Source organism: Nyctereutes procyonoides, unplaced genomic scaffold (genome assembly GCF_905146905.1).
Source record: "Nyctereutes procyonoides isolate TBG_1078 unplaced genomic scaffold, NYPRO_anot_genome, whole genome shotgun sequence".
NCBI lineage: Eukaryota > Metazoa > Chordata > Mammalia > Carnivora > Canidae > Nyctereutes > Nyctereutes procyonoides.
The window spans coordinates 22595389-22617084 of NW_026575117.1; the positions used below are offsets into that span (position 1 = coordinate 22595389).

Below are 21696 nucleotides of genomic sequence, written 5' to 3' on the forward strand. Positions count from 1 at the left end.
CCCCCAGACCCTGTGTCATGCCACCTGCCCTTCTCTCCATCTACAAAACTTACTGGTAACTGTCAAGTGGAAAGTGAGTTTGCTCTTTTGGCTTACGAGGGGGAGGGGAAATCTCCCAACAAGTTCTGCAGGGGGTAAAGCAGAAGCCTGCTGGCCTGCAAGGTTTCTTTATCCTTGCACTTCTTCTCCTTCCCTGGCTGGTATCTACATGCCCTGGCATCAATTCCTGGAGGATGCAGTTTGTGTCAATGCGTGTGTGTGTGTGTCCACGTGCACGTGTGCACATGTGTGATATGTGCTGAGGTCATCTTGCAGCACTATTTGGGAAGACAGTAAGGAGAAAATGTTTCTCCCACCTCACTGTATCCTCTGTGAGTTCCTAGGAGAAATATGCCAAGTCCCTTGATGTGGGGAGGAGAACGGAGCTGCCAGCAGACTCACTTTTTGGCAAACCCACTCTTGTTGATGAGGCGACCCTTTGCTTTCTTCAAAGGTCACGCTGTTCTCCTTGGGGCTGATGAGGGGGGAGGTGGGTGCGTGTGACTCTGTTGGCAGAGCAGCAGGGGCTGGAGGCCGGTGCTTCAATGAGGGATTGTGTCGCAGCCCCGGGCTGTTCCAGGAAGCCTGCTGGGCCCAAACGCCCCAGAGTAGAAGCAATGTCGGGTCCTCACGGTACAGATACTGCCCCCCAAAGGGGCAGGCGAGCGGAAGGGCATACCTGACAGGGCCACCTCCTGTTTGAGCCTCCTCAGCCACTCCCAAGCAACACACAGAGAAAGTTCGGAGCCCTGATCTTCACTTGCCCCACATCTGGGCTATTGTGAATGATGCCACAGTAATCAGAGGCTGCAGGTATCATCTCCCTTGCCTTTTGTGACAACATGGATAGGCCTTGAGGACCTTAAGTCAGAGAAAGATCTGGCATTTGTTCAGTATATGTAGAATCTAAATAAAGTCAAATTCAAAGAAACAGAGTAGAATGGTAGTTGTCAGGAGCCAAGGGTGGGAGAAGTGGAGAGATGCTGGTCAAGGGGTACAAATCTCCAGCTATAAGATGGATATGTTCCAGGGGCCGAGTGTACATATTATGTACCTGGGAGTTGTTTCGAGAGTAGCTCTTCAAAGTTATCACTACACATGCACACAAAAGGTAATAAGGTGAGGGGATGGATGTATAAACTAACCCACGGGGCAATCATTTCATAATACATACACGTAGCAAATCATCAAGTTGTATACCTTAAACTTACATATGTTGTATATCAATAAATACTCTGGCGGGAGGAGGAAAAAGAATGTGTGATCTTTCCCCAGCCCATCCCACTGGGCCTCAGCCCAGGGTAAGAGGGAAGGATTGGGCTCAGGTATCTTGGGCTGGGGTGTCTGTCATGCTTGGCCCAGCAGGAGAGGAAGACCTGGCTAAACAGGGGCTCTTCCTGGGGCAACTGGGTCCCCTCTGAAGGGCTGGCTGGCCTTTTCTCACCTTGCATTCAGCTTTAGTAGACTCATTCTGGAGATGTCACCATAGCCGCTGTGCCTGCAGCCACTGGGAGGTCCAGTGTGCAGGAGGCACACTTGCTCCAGGAAGGTATTGTGAGTTTCCTGCTGTGACACAGCTGGGGTACCAGGCATGGTGTTACAAAAGGATTCACATCCTCATTCAGAGAGGTGCTGGCCTTGCTATGTATGAGCTGGAGAGAACGGCTCCTTAGTTTTCTAACCTATCCCCAAAGGATGAGCTGTGAGAATCAGAGAAGGCTCTTGGAAAGCACTTAGCTCTGGGCAGGGTGCATGGAAGCTACTACTCTGGTGAGATCCAAGAACTGAAAGAAGGTGGGATTACCAGAGGTAGGGGTGAGTTGTGCTGAATGCCAACCTCATGGGAGGTCAAGAGACCTGGGCTCTATTCATGAATCCAGCACCCATTCGCCGTGTGACTCAAAGCAAGGAAGATCTGTGCTTCCTTGAATACAATCCCAGAAGTGGGGACCCTCCTCATGGACACTGAGGAGACAGAGAGATGGATGTGGGGAGGTCAGGGCACTTGCAGCTCTCTGCCCCACACATGGTACTTTGGAGACATTCACTGCTGGGTCACCTGCCCACGGCTCCAGTAGAGCTTTAGAAATTCAGATTCCCAATATAGATGTCAAAGCCATCTATTTATAAGTTCATCTTGGAGGAACCCCTCACCCACTAGCCCCAGGGATCAAAGTGGCAGGTGAATGAGTGAGGAGAAGCAGCAGAAATGAGCCTTCACCACTTCCTTGATAACTCAATCTCCTCTGCGCCCCTCTCCTCTCCAGGGACATGGCCTTCTCTCCACCTTGACTTAGCAGTACAGATGGTCTCCATGGGAACAGTTCCTTCCATGACACCCCCCACCCCGAATACATACACACATGCGCGTGCACACGCGCGCGCGCGCACACATACACACACACACACACACACACACTTGGGGTTATTAGGAGGGCAGCAGGGGCCTTGCCCATTTTGCTTCTGGGTCCAACTTATAGTTTCTGCTGTTCTTCTCTTACCCAGAAGTGCCCACTCCTCTGGGCAGCTATTATTGGTAGGATTGGGTGGGAGGGTGCAGAAGTATGTGCAACTCTTCTCCAAGCTGTGCTAACTCCAGGCCCCAGGGCCTGGCTTTGGAGAGCTCAGTGGGCACTGCTTGGAGGCTGTATCACTCTCCCAACCCTCCCCAGACATCTGTCACCTGGACAGAGCCCAAGTCAGGGTTGGCATCATGTTGGTCCCATCTATTTCTGGAAGCAGAAAACAGGGGACAAGGTGGTATGCCCACATCAGAGCACTGGAATGCCAAGACATTCTGATGGAAGTGCCATAATTGTGGCACAGGTGGAAAACATCTAAATGCGGGGCCCGGGAGCATAGCTGCCAGTCAATGGGCCACTTATGAATGTAACAATGGATATGGCTGCTAGAGACGTGGCTGTAGGATCAGCACCCTAAGCCCCTTACTTGACGATTCTGACGGCCAAGTAACGCCGCCACCTTGGGAAACAGAATGCCATGGATTTTACTTTCCAACTTTGCCATGGGAGAGGTGAAAAGAGACAGAAGGAAGCAGGGCCTTCTGGTTTTCCCACAGCAGCATTATAACAGAGCTCTATTTTAATGTTTCATTTAGCCCCAGTCTTCTGCGAAATAATTCCTTTCCCAACCCTCCCTAGGCCATCTGCCCTGATTAGTCAGTCAGTCCAGCCAGGATGGCCTAAGGGTCCAGCTCGGATATTAGAAAGGCAAATAACTGTCCACTACAGTTGGTCCTTGGAAGCTCCACTTTGATGGACAGGTCAAGACCACAGAAGGCCATGGGAGTAGAGTGGAGACAAGAACTCCTGAGTGACACACAGACCTGAAAACTCTGCTCAGCAGGCTCCCGGCAGCTCAAGTATAGGCTCGGCCAGAGTCCTCAGAGATCGTGCTACACAATTAGACTCACATTCCCAAACACAAGCCTGCTTGCGTCAATTCTTTGGAGGGAAACCCAGCTCTGCATCCAGAATCCACTGCTTCTCCTCTCTCCGCCTCTTCGAAAGCTGGTCTTAACTTCCCCCTGACCATCCCTTCCCTCCAGCTCCTCTGCCCCAAATCAGGAGAATCAAAGAAGGAGATGGAGCAGGACTCACGATCCATGGGAATCTCGATGGCCCCACTGAGGCTGAGGAGGCAGAGCAGGATGGCTGCATGGACCGAGGGCGGCGGCGGCTGCCTGGCCATCCTCAGCACTGGGCCCCGTTCCCCGCTCCCCGGCTTGCGGGGTCTTGCTGCCTCCAGCCGCTCTAACTGGGCCTCCTGGACAGAGCTCAGCTGTGGAAAGAAATATAATGCCAAGTGAGTTTTTCTTGAACTTGTGGTTTCTTCTAGCAATCCTACAGGGCCTGAAGAACTCAAGGGTTTGGTCAAAGACCGATGTTCTGAAATAGGGTTTCTTAACCTTATACTATTGATGTTTGGGACCCACAATACTTTGTTTGGGGAATGATCTTGGGTATTGCAGGATGCTTACAAGCATCCCTGGCCTCTATCCACTGGATGCCAGTAAAGCCCATTCCTGCCCCCAATCAAAAATATCTATAGACATTGCCAACTGTCCCCTGGAGGACAAAACCATGCCCAGTTGAGAATCACTGTTGTAGAAGGAAGGGCAACTCTACATGTAAGAATCATGAAAACAAACACTGTCTCACGGGTCTAACACCTGCATGCACTGGGCAGTAAGAAATACACCAATCTTAGAGCTTCTCTGACCCCCTCTGTGTTGGGTGGAGTTAGGTGAAATCTGGTTGCTCAGAGGACTTCTTTTTTAATGGATTTCTGCAGATATTTTGTGCAGCAAACATATGGCGGTCCCTGATGTTGTCCCTTTAGAGATAATGGCAATGCTGAGACTACGACCCAGAAGAAGGGGATTCCAGAGGATTGGTAGAATGAGGAATATTATGACAGCCCAATGTTCACATCTTCAAGCATAACAAGTCATTTCAGGCCCTACAAGGGGAAGGATTAAAAATGACTGTCCAAGGGGCCTGGAATGAGTCTTTAAGAGATAAACCCCTTTCTCCTCCTCCTGAGACAGAATGGCCTGAGGAAGGTGGTGTGGGGTGAGTGAAATCAATTAATGAATTAAGAGTACACTTATCCCCATGAGCACTGAGTAATGTACAGAATTGCTGAATCACTATATCGTACACCTGAAATGAATACAACACTGTATGTTCATTCTACTTGAAAAAGGAAGAGTGGCCCAGGGATGGCGTGAGGTATAGTGCTTTAAGAGTGCCATAGGGTCTGTCTTCAAACTGCTGTTCCGCCATGGGGCCATGTCAATGAGGATGGCAGCAGAAGGTTCTTCCAGAATTATTCTCTTACCTGTACCCCACCACCATCTCCCATCTATCCATTTCCTACTGGTGAAAGGAGCACGGCTCCAGTGCTGGCTCCTGGGAGACAAGGTTACTCTGCTTAAGACCTGGAAGATGAAGCACCTCTTCTGGGCCAGGACATGGGTCAAGCTAAAGGATTCGGATTCCGATTTCAGCAGTTTCCTTCCTGGAAGCTGGGCCCAACAGCAGCCTTCCCCACCTCCAGCCTCACGTATATTTCTGGACTCCATCTACTTACCTTCTTTCTCACTGCTTCTACCTTGGTTCTGGTCATCATTGTTTCACGACAGTGACCACAACAGCTTCCTGAGTGCTCTCCTCATTTCTACTCTTTTTTTTTTTTTTTTAAAGGATTTTATTTTTAAGTCATCTCTACACCCAATGTAGGGCTTGACCCCACAACCCCAAGATCAAGAATCGCACGTTCCACTGACCGAGACAGCTGGGCGCCCCTCCCCACTTCTACTCTTACCCCTCAGACTCATTCTCCACCATCACCAGACTTGCTCTTCTCTAAAGCACAGATACAAATAGGCCACTCGCCAGTCAGATTCACTAGCTCACAGCTGCCAGAGAGCCAAATCTTTTGACGTGTTTCAGATGTCCTCCCCAGGGCAGCCCTCTCTGCATCTCCCCTCCCAGCACTGTCCCTCTGTGTTCTGTGTTCCAGCCAATATTAGTCACCTACCCCTTCTTGGGTCCTGCTCTGTGACTGCTGTGCAGATTAGTTTCCGTCTAGAACACGCTTTGAATCTGCCTTCTCGTGAGGATTTGCCAAGTATGATTCATGTGTACCCTGTCTGTACTCCTGAACACCATTTATGCCACCCTCCCATTATATAGCACCTATCACTTTTGGTTTTTTTTTTTTAATTTTTATTTTTTTTAAATTTTTATTTATTTATGATAGGCACACAGTGAGAGAGAGAGAGAGAGAGGCAGAGACACAGGCAGAGGGAGAAGCAGGCTCCATGCACCGGGAGCCCGACGTGGGATTCGATCCCGGGTCTCCAGGATCGCGCCCTGGGCCAAAGGCAGGCGCCAAACCGCTGCGCCACCCAGGGATCCCCTATCACTTTTGTTTTAAAGTTTATTTATTTTGGACACAGAGAGGGAGTACATGAGCAGGGTGAGGGGCAGAGGGAGAGGGAGAGAGAATCTCAAGCAGACTCCCTGCTGAACTTGGAGCCTGACATGAGGCTCAGTCTCACAACCCTGAGATCCTGACCTGAGCCGAAATCAAGAGTCAGATGCTTAACCGACTGAGCCACCCAGGCACCCCAGCACTTGTCACTTTGTATTCATTCCAAAAGCTACATGTTCTATATCTCCTATTAAAAGAGGAAGGCTCTATAGGGCAGGTGCCTCATTTTTATTCCTAGAATTTAATATGCTGCCGAAAACACAGCAAGCATTCAAAAATATGCGATGGGTGAATGAAAATGAGCAAATAGATAGCTGACTGAATGAAATAAACCACTTGGATCACATTTTTTTTTAAACTTTGTGTTTCCCCCAGAAAACCAGCAGGCAACTCAGGAGAACACATGCTTTGGACTTGGATGGCTGTGGAGGCTACCAATTAGTGGAGGAAAACCTCCCTCCCAATCTAGGCACTGCACTCGGGCCAGGAAATCAATCAGCTGAAAGAAGCTTAGAGGAGTAGAAATCCCCCAAGGAGGAAAATCTTCTGGCTGGACATTATCACAGGAGGTCTTTGGTTCTTTCTCCTAACCTTTTAAGATGGTCTTTACATGGGCTCAGGAAGAGTCTGCTCACTCTTCTCCTTGGATTCGACATCTCCAAAAACTAGACTCAGTTTATCCAGCTGATACCTTGGTGCTGAGAGAGGTTTGGGGTGAGGCTCAGCATTTCCCCATGGAGGACAGTGGGGATGGAATGGCTTCTTGGCTTCACGACTGCCATGTTTTGTTCAGGAGCTGCCAAATAGTAGGAAGTGATGGGCAAGAAAAGGATATCTTGCTCTGGGAATCTTGATGGAAATAGGAAGTCAGAAGCTATTTATTAACTAGAAAACACATAGGCAAGGGAAAAAAGCCCAATTATTTGGGGGTGCTTTCAACTCACAATTTAAAAACACAGTAGAGAAGGCACATAGAGATAATTACTTTTAGCTGTTTGACAATTCTCTCTCTTCTCTCTAGAACCCAAATTTTCCAACAAAATCTTAAAAGAGAATTGAAAGATCACTTAGCTTTATGCAATCCCCTTACTTTTCAAATGAGGAAACAAGAGCCCAGAAGGGGGAAATAGTTTGCTCAAGGTCACTCAGATGATTAGTGGTAAAGCCAGGAAAAGAACCTAGATCTCCTACTCCTCACTCACTTTCCTTGTCTCTCCATATGCAGGAAAGTTCCAGAGTAAAGTTGCTACTTAAAAAAAAAATAAATGTATAGCTTCCTTTAAAAATTATATACAATTATCTTATGACCCTGTATTTCCATCTCTAGATATAGGTCCCCCCAAAATTAAAAACCAGTCATCAAACAAGTACACATGCACACATGTTCATTGGAGCATTATTCACAACAATCAGAAGGTGGAAGCAGCATAAGTGTCCATCAAGAAATGAATAAATAAGCAAAATGGTTGTATATACATCCCGTGAAATATTATTCAGCCATAGAAGGTAATGAAGTGCTGACACATGCTATGATGTATATGAAGCCCATAAGGGTTATGCTCAATGACAGAAGCAAGATACAAAAGTCACAAATAGAAGGATCTCACTTACATCAGAGATCCAAAACAGGTAAATCCATACAGACAGAACACAGATTGGTGCTTACCAGAGGCAGAGAGGAAGGGGGAATGGCTTAATGTGTAGGGGGTTTCCTTTTGCGGTGATGATAATATTGGGGTGAGAAAGGGATTTCACTGGAGTGTAATAAGCAATACTTGATCAAGATGATGGTTGCACACACTGAATGCACTGAATTGTCCACTAACATTGTTTAACTTTGTGGTATGTCAATTTTATCTCAGTAACAAAGAAATGTAAGCACTGGTGTCTACGATGAGCTTATAAGGATAAAACAGCCAAGGATGAGGAGGGCAGGTTATTCTACCTGGGGATACAGGCACCCTCAAATCTCTGAGCCCAATCCACTCAGGAAGATAGGCACACGGCTTTCAATCCTTCCAGTACCTTCTGAAGAACTTTCTACCCATCTAAGGAAGGAGAATGTCAACTGGTGTCTTGGCATGGGGATTTTAGTGCTGTTCTCAAAGAACCCAACGTGGAGTGAGGAGGGAGATGCCCTGCCTGAAGGTACCCCCACATCACCGAGGCTTACCGTTTCCCTATCCTGATAACCAGGTAGAAGAGGCCAAGAGCAGGGATGTCTAATTGAAAGCAGTTAAATGCACCCTTCTAACTAAATCTTACTTCTTACACTATCTTGCTGTATGGCCCAGACACATCATATCTCAGGTTCCTCTCCCACTAGAAGTAGAGGAGTACATCATCCAGATGCAGGTGCAGGGGGTGGGTGGAGTAGTCATGACCCTTCAAGGGAAATGCCATCTAACCACAGAGCATCCTGGGGAGGAATGAGTAACATCCCATGTCCTGTAAGAAGGCATATGGGGGCTGCAGAGGAGAGGCAAGGATGACTGTCTTGGAATGTGGAGGAGGGTGTGGAATTATTCTGTTTAGCTCCATGAGGGCAAAAGTAGAACCAAATGGGAGAGAGTTCTAGAGAGGCAACTGCTTCTCTGAGATGCAAGGAGGAGCAACCTAATAAATACAGCCATTCTACAATACCATCCATGATAGTAAATGCTCTACCCGCACACACGACCACTATGATGTGTTTGAAAGATCCTTTTGTATCAAATCAAACACGTAAGAGGTGGATTGTAAGAATGCGAAGGACATTAAAGGGAGGGCTATTGCAAGGGGGGCAAGTGAGGAAATGAACAAATATAAATAAACCCGAAAGAGAAATATTGTGTGGACTGATGGTGTACTGTGAACTGGAGAAGAGGATTAATTCAATTCTTGGATATCTGAAGTCCCCCCTGCACTCCACAATCCCTGTGTGAAAAGAGAAGGTGAGAGAGAGAACAGAGTCGCCCTCACATGAAATGTTCTGCTATGTGAAGTACTGAGTTCACTGTTTCATAAAGAATCATTTATTCTTTATGAAATAAAGACCATTTGGCCAGGTGCTGTGATGATAATGTGCCCACACAGAAAGGAAACTGGATGCTCATCAGGATCTCCTAGGCGCTATTTAAACACACGGGTCCCTGGACCCTCAAACCTCCAGGCAGGGGCCAAGTCAGGCCTGCAGGTTTTTTAAAAAAAAAACCAAACGTGTTTTGAATTCAAATGCCCTATGATCTTACACAGGGATGCTTCATTCACTTATGCAACCTCCCTGAACTGAAGCTTTCAAGGAAGGAGAATGTCAACTCGTGTCTTGGCATGGGGATTTTAGTGCTGTTCTCAAAGAACCCAACTTGGGAACCCAAGTTCAGCTGAACTTTAAATGTGCAAGCCTTGTGGGAGATTCAGACTCAAGATGTCTGAGACCACCCCATGGTGGGTATGTTTGTTGAGTGATGGTCAGCAGTGGGGACCGCTGGGCGTGACGTGACAGCCTCCCTTGGTCAAGTTTGAAAGCATGGACTGTCTGGTCTGAAGCTGCTGCCCACTTATAAGGTGGGGATCATGGCTAAGTACTGAACCTTCAGAGCCTTGTCTTGTCATCTGAAAAATGCACACAATAACATTCCAAAGGGCTTCTGGGATGACTTAATGCACATCTCCTATATAAAGCACTTGGCAAAGTGTGGGGTGCAGCGCAAATCTCAGTAAGTGTTAGTTGCTGCCACCGAGCAGGTTCTGGCCTCAAAGGGATGAAGGAAGAAGCATCCTGGTTACATATAGGAAGTGACTAGGAATAGCGGCAAGTAGTAATAATTATCCACCCAGAATCATTCTGCTTTCCTATTTTTTCTTTCTCTCTGGATCTCGGTTTGCTTTATTTCCCCAGACTGGGGGGCCCCTGGTGGTGGTACCACAAGCTGTCCCTGGCAGATGGAGGAGAGGCCCACGGCTCCAGCAAGCTGTCATCATCGGGAGCCCCCCACATTCCCGCAGCCCCGTTCTGGGCGGGCTGCACCAGTGGTCACAACACATCTGTGATGATGGGAGAAAAGACTGGCAGTGCTGAGACATGGCTCAGCTGGCAGCTCCGAGTCTCGGAGAGCAGAGCCCACCTGGGACTTGTGGGTGGCAGTCAGCAGGCCATTCATTCCTTTCATAGACCTGGCAGCAGGTATTGCTTTAGAGAATATACATAAGCTCTAGAGGCAAGGTTTCTCTGCTCTTGTGGAGACTTCTTTCTAGTGGGGAGGACAGGAAATAAATGCTGAATAAAAATTGGGTGGCAATAACCACAATGAAGAAGACACAATCCAACCGGTACAGGGGTTTAGAGCTGTCTCATCTGTAATCGCCAGAACGCGGAGTGACCAAGACGTCCTCCGTCCTTCAGCGGGTGAAGAGATACATAGACTGTAGTTCATCCACACAATGGATCATTATTCAGCACTAGAAAGAAATGAGCTATCAAGCCATGAAAAGGCATGGAGGAAACTTAAATGCCTATCACTAAGTGAAAGTCAGCCAGCTGAGTGACGTTCTGGAAAAGGTAAGACCATAAAAAGATTAGAGATTGCCAGAGGTTGGTAGTGGGGTGGGATGGGGGGATGCATAGGTGGAACACAGAATTTCTGGGGCAGTGAAACTCTGTATGAGACTATAATGATGGACCCACGTCATTACCGTTTGTCCAAACCCACAGAATGGACACCACTAGGAGTGAGCCCTCATGTCAACCATGGACTGTGGGTGATGTTGGTTCATGGGCACCCCTCTGGTGGGGATGGTGATAATGAGTGAAGCTGCATGTATGTTGTGGGGGGAAGGTAAGGGGTATATGAGAAATCTCTGTACCTCCCACTTAATTTTGCTATGAATCTACAAGTGTTCTAAAAAATAAAGCTTATTAATAAAAAAGAAAGGAAAAGAAACCACAATAGGTTGATGTGGGAAAGAGAAGTGAATGGTCAAGGAAGGCCTCCTCTGTGAGAAGGCGACATTTGATCAAGATCTAAATGGCAAGGAGGAACCAATTTTGTAAAGATGGGTCAGAAAAAATCCCAGGCCAGGGGAACTGCTTGTGCAAAGACCCGGTGGCAAAAAGCAGATGGGTAGGTGCAAGAACTCCAGTGTGGCCAGAGCCTGGAGGGCACATGGGGAAGTCACCCAAAGGCACACTCATGGAGGGCTCTGAAGGCCACCGCGAGGAATTTATATTATATTTGAAGCATGTCAGGAGGTTAGAACAGGGTTTTAAGCGGTAGGGTATCTGATGAAATTTGTTCACAAAGACCACTCTGGCTGCTCTGTGGAGGGCAATAGTTGGAAGCACAGAGACCCTTTAGAAGGCTCTGCAGCCTCTGGGGACCTTTTCTAAGGTGGGAGGGCATTTGGAGGAGAAAAAGGTGCGGCTCAGCCCCCCACCCCCACTTCACTCTCACCAGGGCCGCTTCAGAGTCCCTGTTTTTTACACTGGGTTTTGCATACGGTTTTATTTGAAGAAAGGATTCTATTAGTAAAACAAAGAACTGAAAATCTTTGAACCTTCTAACTTTCCAAGTGCCTTGCACCCAACAACAATAGCGCACCCAACAACAATAGTGTAGGGGCACAAGAGCCAGGCACACATGCCAGGAAGAACATACCAGACTGGGGCTGCACTGCCAGACCTGGTAACTGTCTGGTTTCCCAGGACTAGCATTTTTGCCTTGAGGCCTGGGGTGCTCTCCGGGCCCAGAGGGCTTCTCCGGACAGCTTCACAACCCCCACCCGATACCACAGGTGGCTGGGAGTGGCGGAGTGTCTCCACGTGTAATGTGAGGATAATCAAACGCTGCAGAAGGCAGAAGGAAGATGTAGGAAGAGATGATTCTTCATGCCACTGTTTGTGTTGCTGATGGAGCGTTTCCTGAAGCAAGCCCTAACTGTGGATTTTTAAATTGCAGATATGTTTACATTAAAAATTCCCTCTAATTTTTAAGCTAGTTGCAGGAGCGTTTTCTATCACTAGTAACTGACTGCACTGCCAGAATCAGAAATGCCCCTGGAATGTTGGTTGAATGCATAAGCTTCCCATGGCCTCCACTTTCTGTATAAAAAGTGTCCCTCCCTCCTCCTGCCTCTGCTGGACCCAGGCCCATTCTCCTGCAGAGACCTGCCCTTGACCATCAGCAATCCCCTTAGCATGCTCCTCAATTTCCAAACTCCTCTCAACTGGCTCCAGGCCTCAGCAGAGAAATACCTTCAACTTTCTCTCATAACAAAACCAAAGGAATCCTCTCTGGATCCCACAGCTTCCCTACATATACCTGAATTTTTTTCTCCCCAATAGCTCTTCTCATGTGGCTTCTGCCTTTACTTACTGAATTCTTTTTCACTCCTCCAATCAAACTCTGGAACTCTCTCTTCGGACCTCCTGTTGGCCTCTTGATGGCTGACTCCAGAGTTCTCAGTCTTTATCTTGCTAGACCTCTTGGAGGCATCAGCAATCCTTAACTACTCCATCCATCCCTCCTCACATTCTTCTTCCTCTGAAACACCACTCCAGAGCTTCTCTTCTCTCTGGCCCTTCAAAGCTCCTTGGGGGCACTGATCACACTGCTGGATCCTCTCCTTCTGCCTGTGTCTCCACTGGGGTCCTGTCCCTCTATCTCTATTCCCTGTCTGTGTTGGTGGCATCCACCCAAGTCACCCAAGCCAGACACCTGGGAATCACTCTGAAATCTCAGCTCCTATCACACCTCACACCAAACACCAAGACTATTGGACTGTGCCCTCCTGGTGTCTCTTGCCCCCACTCCCTTCTCCATGTTCCCTCTTCCTTTGACACACATCATGTCTCATGGACAACTGCAATAACCTCCCAGCTGGTCTCTGTCTAATCCATTTTTCATGTTGCTATTACAGTGATTTTTCTAAAGCCCTGTCTGATCCTGTCAGTGCTTCCCTGAAAACCCTTCATATCACTCCAATCAGTATATATGATCAGATCCAAACTCCTGAGTATAGCAAGGCTCTGGGAGATCAGGCTCCTGCAAGGCTCTGGGACCCCACCCAAATGCTAAATGCTCCCTAGACTAAGCGACATGCCATCTTCTAACCATGCCACACCATTTACAACCCCCACACTTTATACCTGCCATCCTCTGTCCCCAGAAAGGCTTCCCTCCTTGTCATGTGATTAATTCCTACTCGGTCTGCAACATCAGACATCTTCTCAGGCATCTTCTGCTTTGTGACTAATTCTTTGTGCCTCCCGCCCCCACCCAACTGCCCGCCCCAGCAGAGCTGGGGGTGTCCATCTCCATTCTACCTTACATCTGCCTCTCTGGGGCACTTAGCACACTGGTAAATCTATATATGTTTAAACTAAAGGATTGGAGACCTTTTCTGTAAAGGTCTAGATCATAAGTATTTTAGGCTTTGTGAGACATTCAGTCTCTATCACAATTACTGAACTTTATTACTGCAGTGAGAGAGCCATCATGGACAATAAGGGAGTGAATGGGCATAGCTATGGCCCAATAAAACTTTACTTACAAAAACAGGCAGTGGGCTGGAATTGACCTGATGGCTGCAGTTTGCTTGTCACTGGCTCAACCTTTCTTCCCTCCCTGTGGAATTTTTTTTTTTTTTTTTTGAGTGAAGGAGATAGAGAGATCATGAGCCCCGATCATTCTGCGTCCCAGTGCCCGGCATGGTGCCTATTGGGGAATAATTATGGAATGGAAGATCCAAGTAAAAGCCTCAATTCTGCCACCTTTTTGTAAATGACTTATGTCCCAAGCCTTTTTAAAATTTTCAAAACTGGAAATAAACATTCCTGCTTCCAATGGTTGTTGTTGGAGAACCAAGTGGATAAAACATAGGAAAGTGAACAACACCAATTAAGCTGCTTTTATTATTCTTATTGTGCTTCTTCCTAATGACCTCAAGTGACTCCACTCCACACAAGACTTGTCTTTTTTTAAAAAAATATTTACTTATCTATTTTAGAGAGAGAGAAAAAAAAAGCACCAGTGGGAGGGGCAGAGGGAGACAGATTCTCAAAGAGACTCTGCGATGAGCATGTAGTCTGATGCAGGCCTCGATCTCACCGCCCTGAGATCACAACCTGAGCTGGAAGCAAGAGTTGGATGCTTAACTTACTGTGCCATCTAGAAACCCCAAGACTTTTCTTTGAATATTGGGTAAACCTAAGTCTAAGAGAGGGCCTGTGACCTGCCCATCACTCTGCCCATCAGGTGGGCTTAGCTGCAGGCCATTGTCTGCCCTACAGCATTCTCCTGCTCTGGGAGAGAATCCCCAGGGTGAGGTTCCTCAGAGATCATCTCCTCTCCTTGTTACTCCACTCACCTTCTCCCGGATTCCAAGTGGCACAGGTGCCTCTGCACACAGTGTGAGAGAGTGTGCGTACAACAGGCGGATGGCTTATAGTATCCAAGGACCCCTGAGATGTGAGGATATTTTCTGAGTTAGAATCACCAGAAATGGATGATTGATTGGTAGTCGACAGTGAGAAAAAGGACTGGCATCAAGGTTTCTAGGTTAGAAAACTGGATTGGGAAGATGCTAATGATTGGTACCAAAAATACAGAAAGGTGAATGAATCTATTAGTGTTGGGATGCAGGGAGAGCATGAGCTTGGAACTGAGTATGTTCGGTTTGATGCCTCAGAGCCATGAACAAAGCAGTTCTGCAGGTACTTGGAGGCTGCCTGTGCTTCTGAATTAATAATGCCTAGGGATATACTAACAGATTAGTGCCATGAGGCCACATGCCAGGAATTAGTTCTCAGAATAAATAATGAAATGACTAGAATAGTACTATAAAAACCAACTAAGGAATACATTCTCACACGTCACTGCCACAGGATATTGTGAGGGAACAGAAAGATAATAAAAGCCCAACGGAGCCTACATAAAACTCCACCACTCTGCATTAAATTAAAAAAAAAAAAAGCAGCAGGGCTTATTTTCTATAACCATCCAGAAGCAACCTGTTTAGAAATCAGAGAGGGGAGCTGAATGACAAGAGGAAACAAAGGGACCTCAAAACAAGAAAAGGGGCAGGGCCAGGTGTGTGGGAGCTGAAAGAGCTCAGAGGTGTCCCACCCTAGGCTGAAGGGTTTATGCCGACAGGCAGGTGCCTCTCTTAGCGGGAACCCAGGACTCGGAGCTAAGGTATTGCTCAGTTGATTCGTGCCCAATACAAACAAGTAACAGTTGAAAATGATTTTTACATAAATATAAATCAGTGGCTGTTGGGGGAGGCACCTGGGCAGCTCAGTCAGTTAAGTATCTGACTCTTGCTTGATATAGGCTCAGGTTATAATCTCAGCATCATCAAATAGAGCCCTGCTTCCAGGCTCTGCACTCAATGGGGAGTCTGCTTGAGATTCTCTATCTTCCTCTGCCCCTCCTTCCCCCCCCTACCCTGAGCTTGCAAGCTCTCCCTCTCTCAAATAAATAAATAAACAAACAAACAAACAAATAAATAAATTCAATGGCTTGGGTTCCCACTATAATAACCACATTCTCACTCCCCGTTTTCTTTCTAGTAGAAGAGACAAAGAGCTAGTGTACGCCCTGCCTGTGGTCATCCTCTATCCTATCTGTCTGGGCAGAGAAAGTGGTCGTGGAGCCGGCCTAAGAGACAAAATCTACACTCTGTGGAAAGTACTCAAGTCCCTGTGATCTGGCTCCTGCCCCATGCAGCCTCTCTTCTGTTAGGAGCCGGTCCAGCTCTGGGGCCCATGCTGCTCCCCCAACAGGCCAAGTGTTTTCTGTACTTTCAGCCACCTTTGCTCCTGCTTTGCCTTGGCCAAAAATGCAATTTGCTTACTTCTCTCCAGTGCAGATTCCCTTCTTCACCAAACCCTGCTCTCCCCCTAAACGTAGACTACATTTCCCTTGTATTCCCCTGCATGTCATTTCTTCCTGCCCTTGGGTTTCCCATGTCTGTCTCCTGCATCAAACTCTGAACTTCTTGAGCTCAGAGTCCATGTCTTGCTTCCCTCTGTAGTGACAATACAAAAAATATGTGTGTGTGGGGGCACCTGGGTGGCTCGGTTGGTTAAGATTCTGCCTTTGGGGCAGCCCGGGTGGCTCAGCAGTTTAGTGCTGCCTTCGGCCCAGGGCGTGACTCTAGAGTCCCAGGATCGAGTCCCACATCGGGCTCCCTGCATGGAGCCTGCTTCTCCCTCTGCCTGTGTCTCTGCCTCTCTTTCTCTCTGTATCTCCCATGAATAAATAAATAAAATCTTAAAAAAAAAAAAAGATTCTGCCTTTGGCTCAGGTCATGATCCCAGTGTCCTCGTACTGAGCCCCATGTTGGGCTCCCTGCTCAGCTGGAGTCTGCTTCTCCCTCCCCCTGCTCTTGTTCTCTCTCTCTTTCTCTCTCTCTCAAATAAATAAATAAAACCCTTAAAAAACATATATATATATATATATATATATATATATATATATATATATATATATATATGGGATGGGTGAACAGCCATCTGATCAGATAATTCCTATTACTGGGAGATATTTATCCCATTAGCGAATCAGTATATTATAAATCCTTGGTTAATATCACATATGACAAAGCCATTGTTACAGTAGAAGCCTGAGTCATGAAAAGAACAACAATAACCTAATAGGAACATCTATCCAGTATCCTCTCAGCAGACCCTCTCATCTCCTTTTTTCTGAAATCTTCTCCCCATCCCCTTTCTCGGAGCTTTCTGTACACTCTCTCAGGGCTACCCTGTTTTTTCTGTCCCCCAGATAGGTCTCAGACCTAGGGGCTCAGCTGTGTCAGGCACTAGTCCTGGAACTGCTATCCTCTCCATTCCCAGCCTGCCTGCTCCCGCATCCCGAGGGCTTCGGTGTAGCTGTCCTGGGTTCTGAAGTCCACCTGCAGCACAGGACTGCCCTGGGTGCTACAGAGGACCCTCCTCCCCATTCCTGCTCCTGCCCTCTGTTCCCCACCGCCACCTCCCTTCTATCTCTCTCATGCCAAGGAATAAACGATGCAACAGATGGTGACCTGAGCCTGCTCTGCTCCCTCTGCTCACAGGCATCTGAAGGGCAGGGGGTGGGTTTCCTAGGAAACTAGAAATGCCCCCTACTGACAATCATCAGCCTGTCCCAGAGAGACAGAGCGTCAAGCAAAGAGGAGAAAGACAGAAGGATCTCTGGAAGAAGACAAGAGTAGAAAGGGAAGCAGCAAGGAGGAGTCCTTGGCTTCCTCTCCTGGGAGCATTTGCCAAAAGATTACAGTATCTCCCTCCCCACATCCCCCTGCTCACCCCCACGGAATGACCGCATGTCTCAGCATCTTTAAGAAAGTGTCTGCCCACACAATCCACACACCTCCCACTCTGAAGTGCTATCTGTAACTACAGCACACCCTCTGGGGGCACCAGGGCTTGAAAGCCTAAGAAATCACTCACCAGTCTGCTTCTAGACGCTGGCCTCTCCCCATGCCCAGGAGGAGAGAGACCCAGCTTCCTTGCCTGCGTGGGGTTGAACCAGTTGTCTCGTAGGATTTTTCCAATAGCCAAGGAAACCCAGTATATGGGATTCGACTCTCCCCTTCCCCCACCTCCCTTCTCAGGGTTGGAGGGGGGTGGTCTCCATCTGCTCAGTGGCTGTTACAGCCTTGGCTCCCTTTCATTGTCACGGGGAGAGATCTGGGAGGAGGAGTAAGGGGCTGTGTTTAACTGTTGATAGTGATCCACTTGGTGGCAGTGGCAGGGGCACCTAGCAGACCCAGCCTTTCCTCTTCCTGCCTCAGCTAAGTTCACAGAGACCACGGGGCTCAGCAGGAGTGGGGGGTGGGGAACAAGTGTCAGGTGGCCCTTGCTGCCCACCTGGGGAGGGAGCTGAGGGGACACCTCGGTTTAAGATCAGGGATTTGGCTGAAAACAGCTGTCTCCTGCTCAACACCCAGAACTAATTATAGGTTGCAACCTGAACCACTTGACTATTAAGTTGGGGGCAAGGGCGGGAGAGAACGGGAGAGAAGAAAGGGGGAAGAGGCTCTTTTCTCAAGGTGACCTCCATGAATATCTAGTGAGTATCCAGTTTTATAGGAGCACAAAGCACTTATAGGGCACCTGGTACTCATAAGCCACCAGGCAGGCTGGGGCCCCACTAGAAGGCTGCATCCACCAAGAGAGTGTAGCCACTTCCAGGATTGGGGGCGGGGTGCTTGCCATGGCATAAGAGGTTGGGTCATCAAGCCATGGGGCTTGGACACGGAGGCCTGCCATGGCGTTCTCCTTCCTCACTGCATCGTGAGGGTCTACCACACAGCTTTTAACCAGCTATTTGTAGAAGACCTTTTAGATTGTTCTTCCTTATTTTTTCTTCATTACAACAATGCCACAATGAACATCGTGTACATATAGCTTGATGCGTGGAGTAAGTGGGGTTGCTGTATCATCTCACCTCTTTGACTCCAGGCCTGGGGGAGCCTGGCACATCTTAGCCTGGCCTGGCATGGAAGCCCAAAGTACACAGGTTGCCTGGTCCATAGCCTGGCCCTGCTGATAGCTCCCATATGGGCCAGTGGTTGCCGGCCACACTGGGAAGGACTTGGCCAGTGCTATAATCCAGCTGACTTTCTGAAGTTCTTTGGGACTATGCCTCTTCTCTCCCTATCATTACTGCTTATTTGTTCATCCTCCAGGAGGCAGGACTAGGAAACACATGGAATGGGCCAGGCTCTCCAATGTCGTTAGTGGAGCTGAGAACTACTGGTCTGACCTGCAGTGCAGGGGCTGGCTTAAAGAACGTTTGTGGCTATCTATGACTTTCCATGTTTCAGGCTCCACGCACTGGCCCTGCTTGTGCTTAAATGAGTTCTGACCAGTCTGCATCTGTATAAAGATTAGCAGGTAAAGTAGATTGTAAAGGAAACAGAAGTTAACATGTAGGGTGTATGGACAGCCCCCACCCCGGAGGTATCAGTATAAACCAAACTGACACCAGGCAAGGTGGTCTGCAAGGGTAGTAGGGCAACCCCTGGGGAGGAATTCTGGCACCTCCAGGAAGGAGAAAGGAGCCCCCCGCCTCTCTACAACTCAGCACTGTCTGGCTCCCATCTTCCACCCTCGGGGAGAAAGTTTCACAGCAATTAGGCGCACATCTTTCTTCACAGCTGGAGAGAGAGGGTTGTGAGGCCCCCACCTCCTCTCCAAGAGGGTGGGGGAGACATCCAGGGTAGCAGCAGCTGTCTTCTCAGGCCTGTCATTAAAGGAAAGTGGTTCAGCAGAAGGCTGGAGAGGTCACGATCATAATCCTATGTAACAGGTCTCCAAGGGTGGGGCCCAAGATTTGGGTAGGGTAAGAAGGAGGGACCTAGGAGGAAGAAAAGATGGACATGGAAGGTCGAAGGCCAGAAAGAGAGGCTTGCACTTAGTATGAAAAGACCTAGGGCCCTTCAGAAGGTAACAAAGAGTGACCATATGACCCAGCAATGCCATTCCTGGGTCTGTACCAAAGAGAAATGAAAATCTGCTCAGGAATGTTCACGGCAACATAACTGACAATTGCCGGAAAGTGGAGTGGCTCAAATGTCCATCACCTGATGGATGGATAAATAAAACGTGGTACATTCATGTAATGCAATATCATTCAGCTATAAAAGGAATGAGGTACGGAGACATGGTACTACATGGACGTACCTTGAGAAGCCAGTTGTCGAAGACTACACGTTGTATAATCCCATTAATATGCAGAGTTGGTATATTGATAGAAGCAGCAAGTAGATCAGTGTTGTCTAGGGCTAGGAATACCAGAGTGGGAGAAAGGGAAGGAATCCTTGGTGGGTATAGGGTTTTGGGGGGTTGGAGGGTAAAGGCAATGAAAATGTTCTAAAATTAATTGTGATGAATGCCCAACTCTGTGAATATGTTAGAAATCATTAAGCTGTATACTTTAAATAGTTGAATTGTATGTTATGGGAATTACATCTCAATAAAGTGATTACTTAAATAATAAGAAAAAAAGAACTACATAAGGAATGGGAAGGCTTTGTTAGAAAACTGATGTTTCAAAAAGAAAAGTGAATGATAAAATTTACAAATATAGTTTCAAATGGTGAAAGGGATTTAATGGACTAGGTTTCTTTTCTAAAGATTTATTTATTTAAGGGGGGGGGCACGCGAACGTACCAGCAGGCGGGAGGAGGGGTAGAAGGAGAGAATCTTCAAGCAGATTCTCCTCTCAGGGAGGAGGACCCTGAGATCATGACCCGAGCTGAAACCAAGAGCTCAACTGACTGGGCCATCTAGGCACCCCACTGAACTAAGTTTCTCTCTCTCTCTCTTTTATTTAGATTCATTTATTTATTTTCAAACTGTTTCTTAACGGAATCAAACAAATGCTTGTCAAAATTTATGAGATTTATGAAGAGAATTGTAAAATTTGTCAGTTGAAAAGTTTAAGGAAGAATTTGGTTTGGGGACTTAGAACTTTAATATGCTGGATATTGATGAAAAACAAAAGATGGAGGGCTAAGTTCTTGTATGCTACCTTTGGCATTCCTTACAGTTTTGTCCCTCACCCCATAGTAAATCGCAAAATGCTGTATAGAGGGCATGCTGCAGAGAGAACAGGTAGGAAACTCAATCCCTCTCAGAAGCTTCCCTAAAGGAAGACCACTGTACATCTAAGCCCTAGCTATCCTTCTTTCATATGCAGCTGCCTACCCTAGGCACTGACCAATGGGCTCCCAGGTTCCCTTAGTGGGGTGCCCCATTTGGAGTCCAGGCTACTGATCACTGAAGGACCTACCATCTGGATCCATCTCCTCACAATGTCACTCATGTTAAGCTGCTTACTCTGTCCTCTGTGGGGTTCTATGCCTGGTTTCAACAGACCAAGGTCCTGAAGCCATTTGAAAACCACAGAATGAGCTTAAGTAGAGAAAAAAGAGGGACAAGATGATAGTTTTGCTTGGAGTGCAGGAAAGAGAGAGGACTGTGAGCTTCCTGAGAGTGAGGGCAGTAGCTTCTACCTCTTTCCTGTGTCCTTCACAGGAACAAGGGTTTATTTGTTCAAAGCAGAACAGGGCTGGGCTTAAAATCAATAAAGGTGAACAGTGAACTAGCTAGGAAACCATACAGACCAGGGGAAACACATCAGACATGGATGCAGAGATGTGGCTTCAAGGGGAAGTGATATAGAATTCCTCTGGCATGTGGAAAAGGCATGGACTTGGAGCCCCACATCTGGGCTTCAATGCCCCCTTGGCCATTTACCTGCTGTGTGGTCTTCAACAATGTATTTATTCTCTCTTAGAGCCTCAGTTTTCTTGTCTCCAAAAGTGGGGTGAAGACACTTATTAAAAGGTTGTTGTGATGATTTTTAAAAAGATTTTATTTATTTGAGAGAGAGAGAGAGAACATGAGTAGGGGCAGGGGCAGAGGCAGAGGGAGAAGCAGGCTCCCTGCCGAGCAGGAAGCCTGATGCAGGGCTTGATTCCAAGACTTCAGGATCAGGATCTGAGCTGAAGGCAGACACTTAACCGACTGAGCCACCCAGGCGCCCCTGTTGCAATGATTATTAATTAAATGATTGGTTTTAAATCAATTAATTTCAAGTTAATTAGTGTGCTAAAGTATATGTACAGCATCTGACCCAAGGC

General features: G+C 47.5%; 1 protein-coding gene across 17 annotated transcripts in view; it reads right to left on the reverse strand.

Annotated features, from left to right (window-relative positions):
- Positions 1-21696, reverse strand: part of NFASC (neurofascin) — a 181458-nt gene that overhangs the window by 70705 nt on the left and 89057 nt on the right. For all 17 annotated transcript variants that reach the window (XM_055334133.1, XM_055334123.1, XM_055334135.1 and 14 more), the window contains exon 3: positions 3660-3840. In XM_055334133.1, the coding sequence (XP_055190108.1) occupies positions 3660-3750 (91 nt within the window). In that variant the 5' untranslated portion in view covers positions 3751-3840. The remainder of the gene's footprint in view (positions 1-3659; positions 3841-21696) is intronic.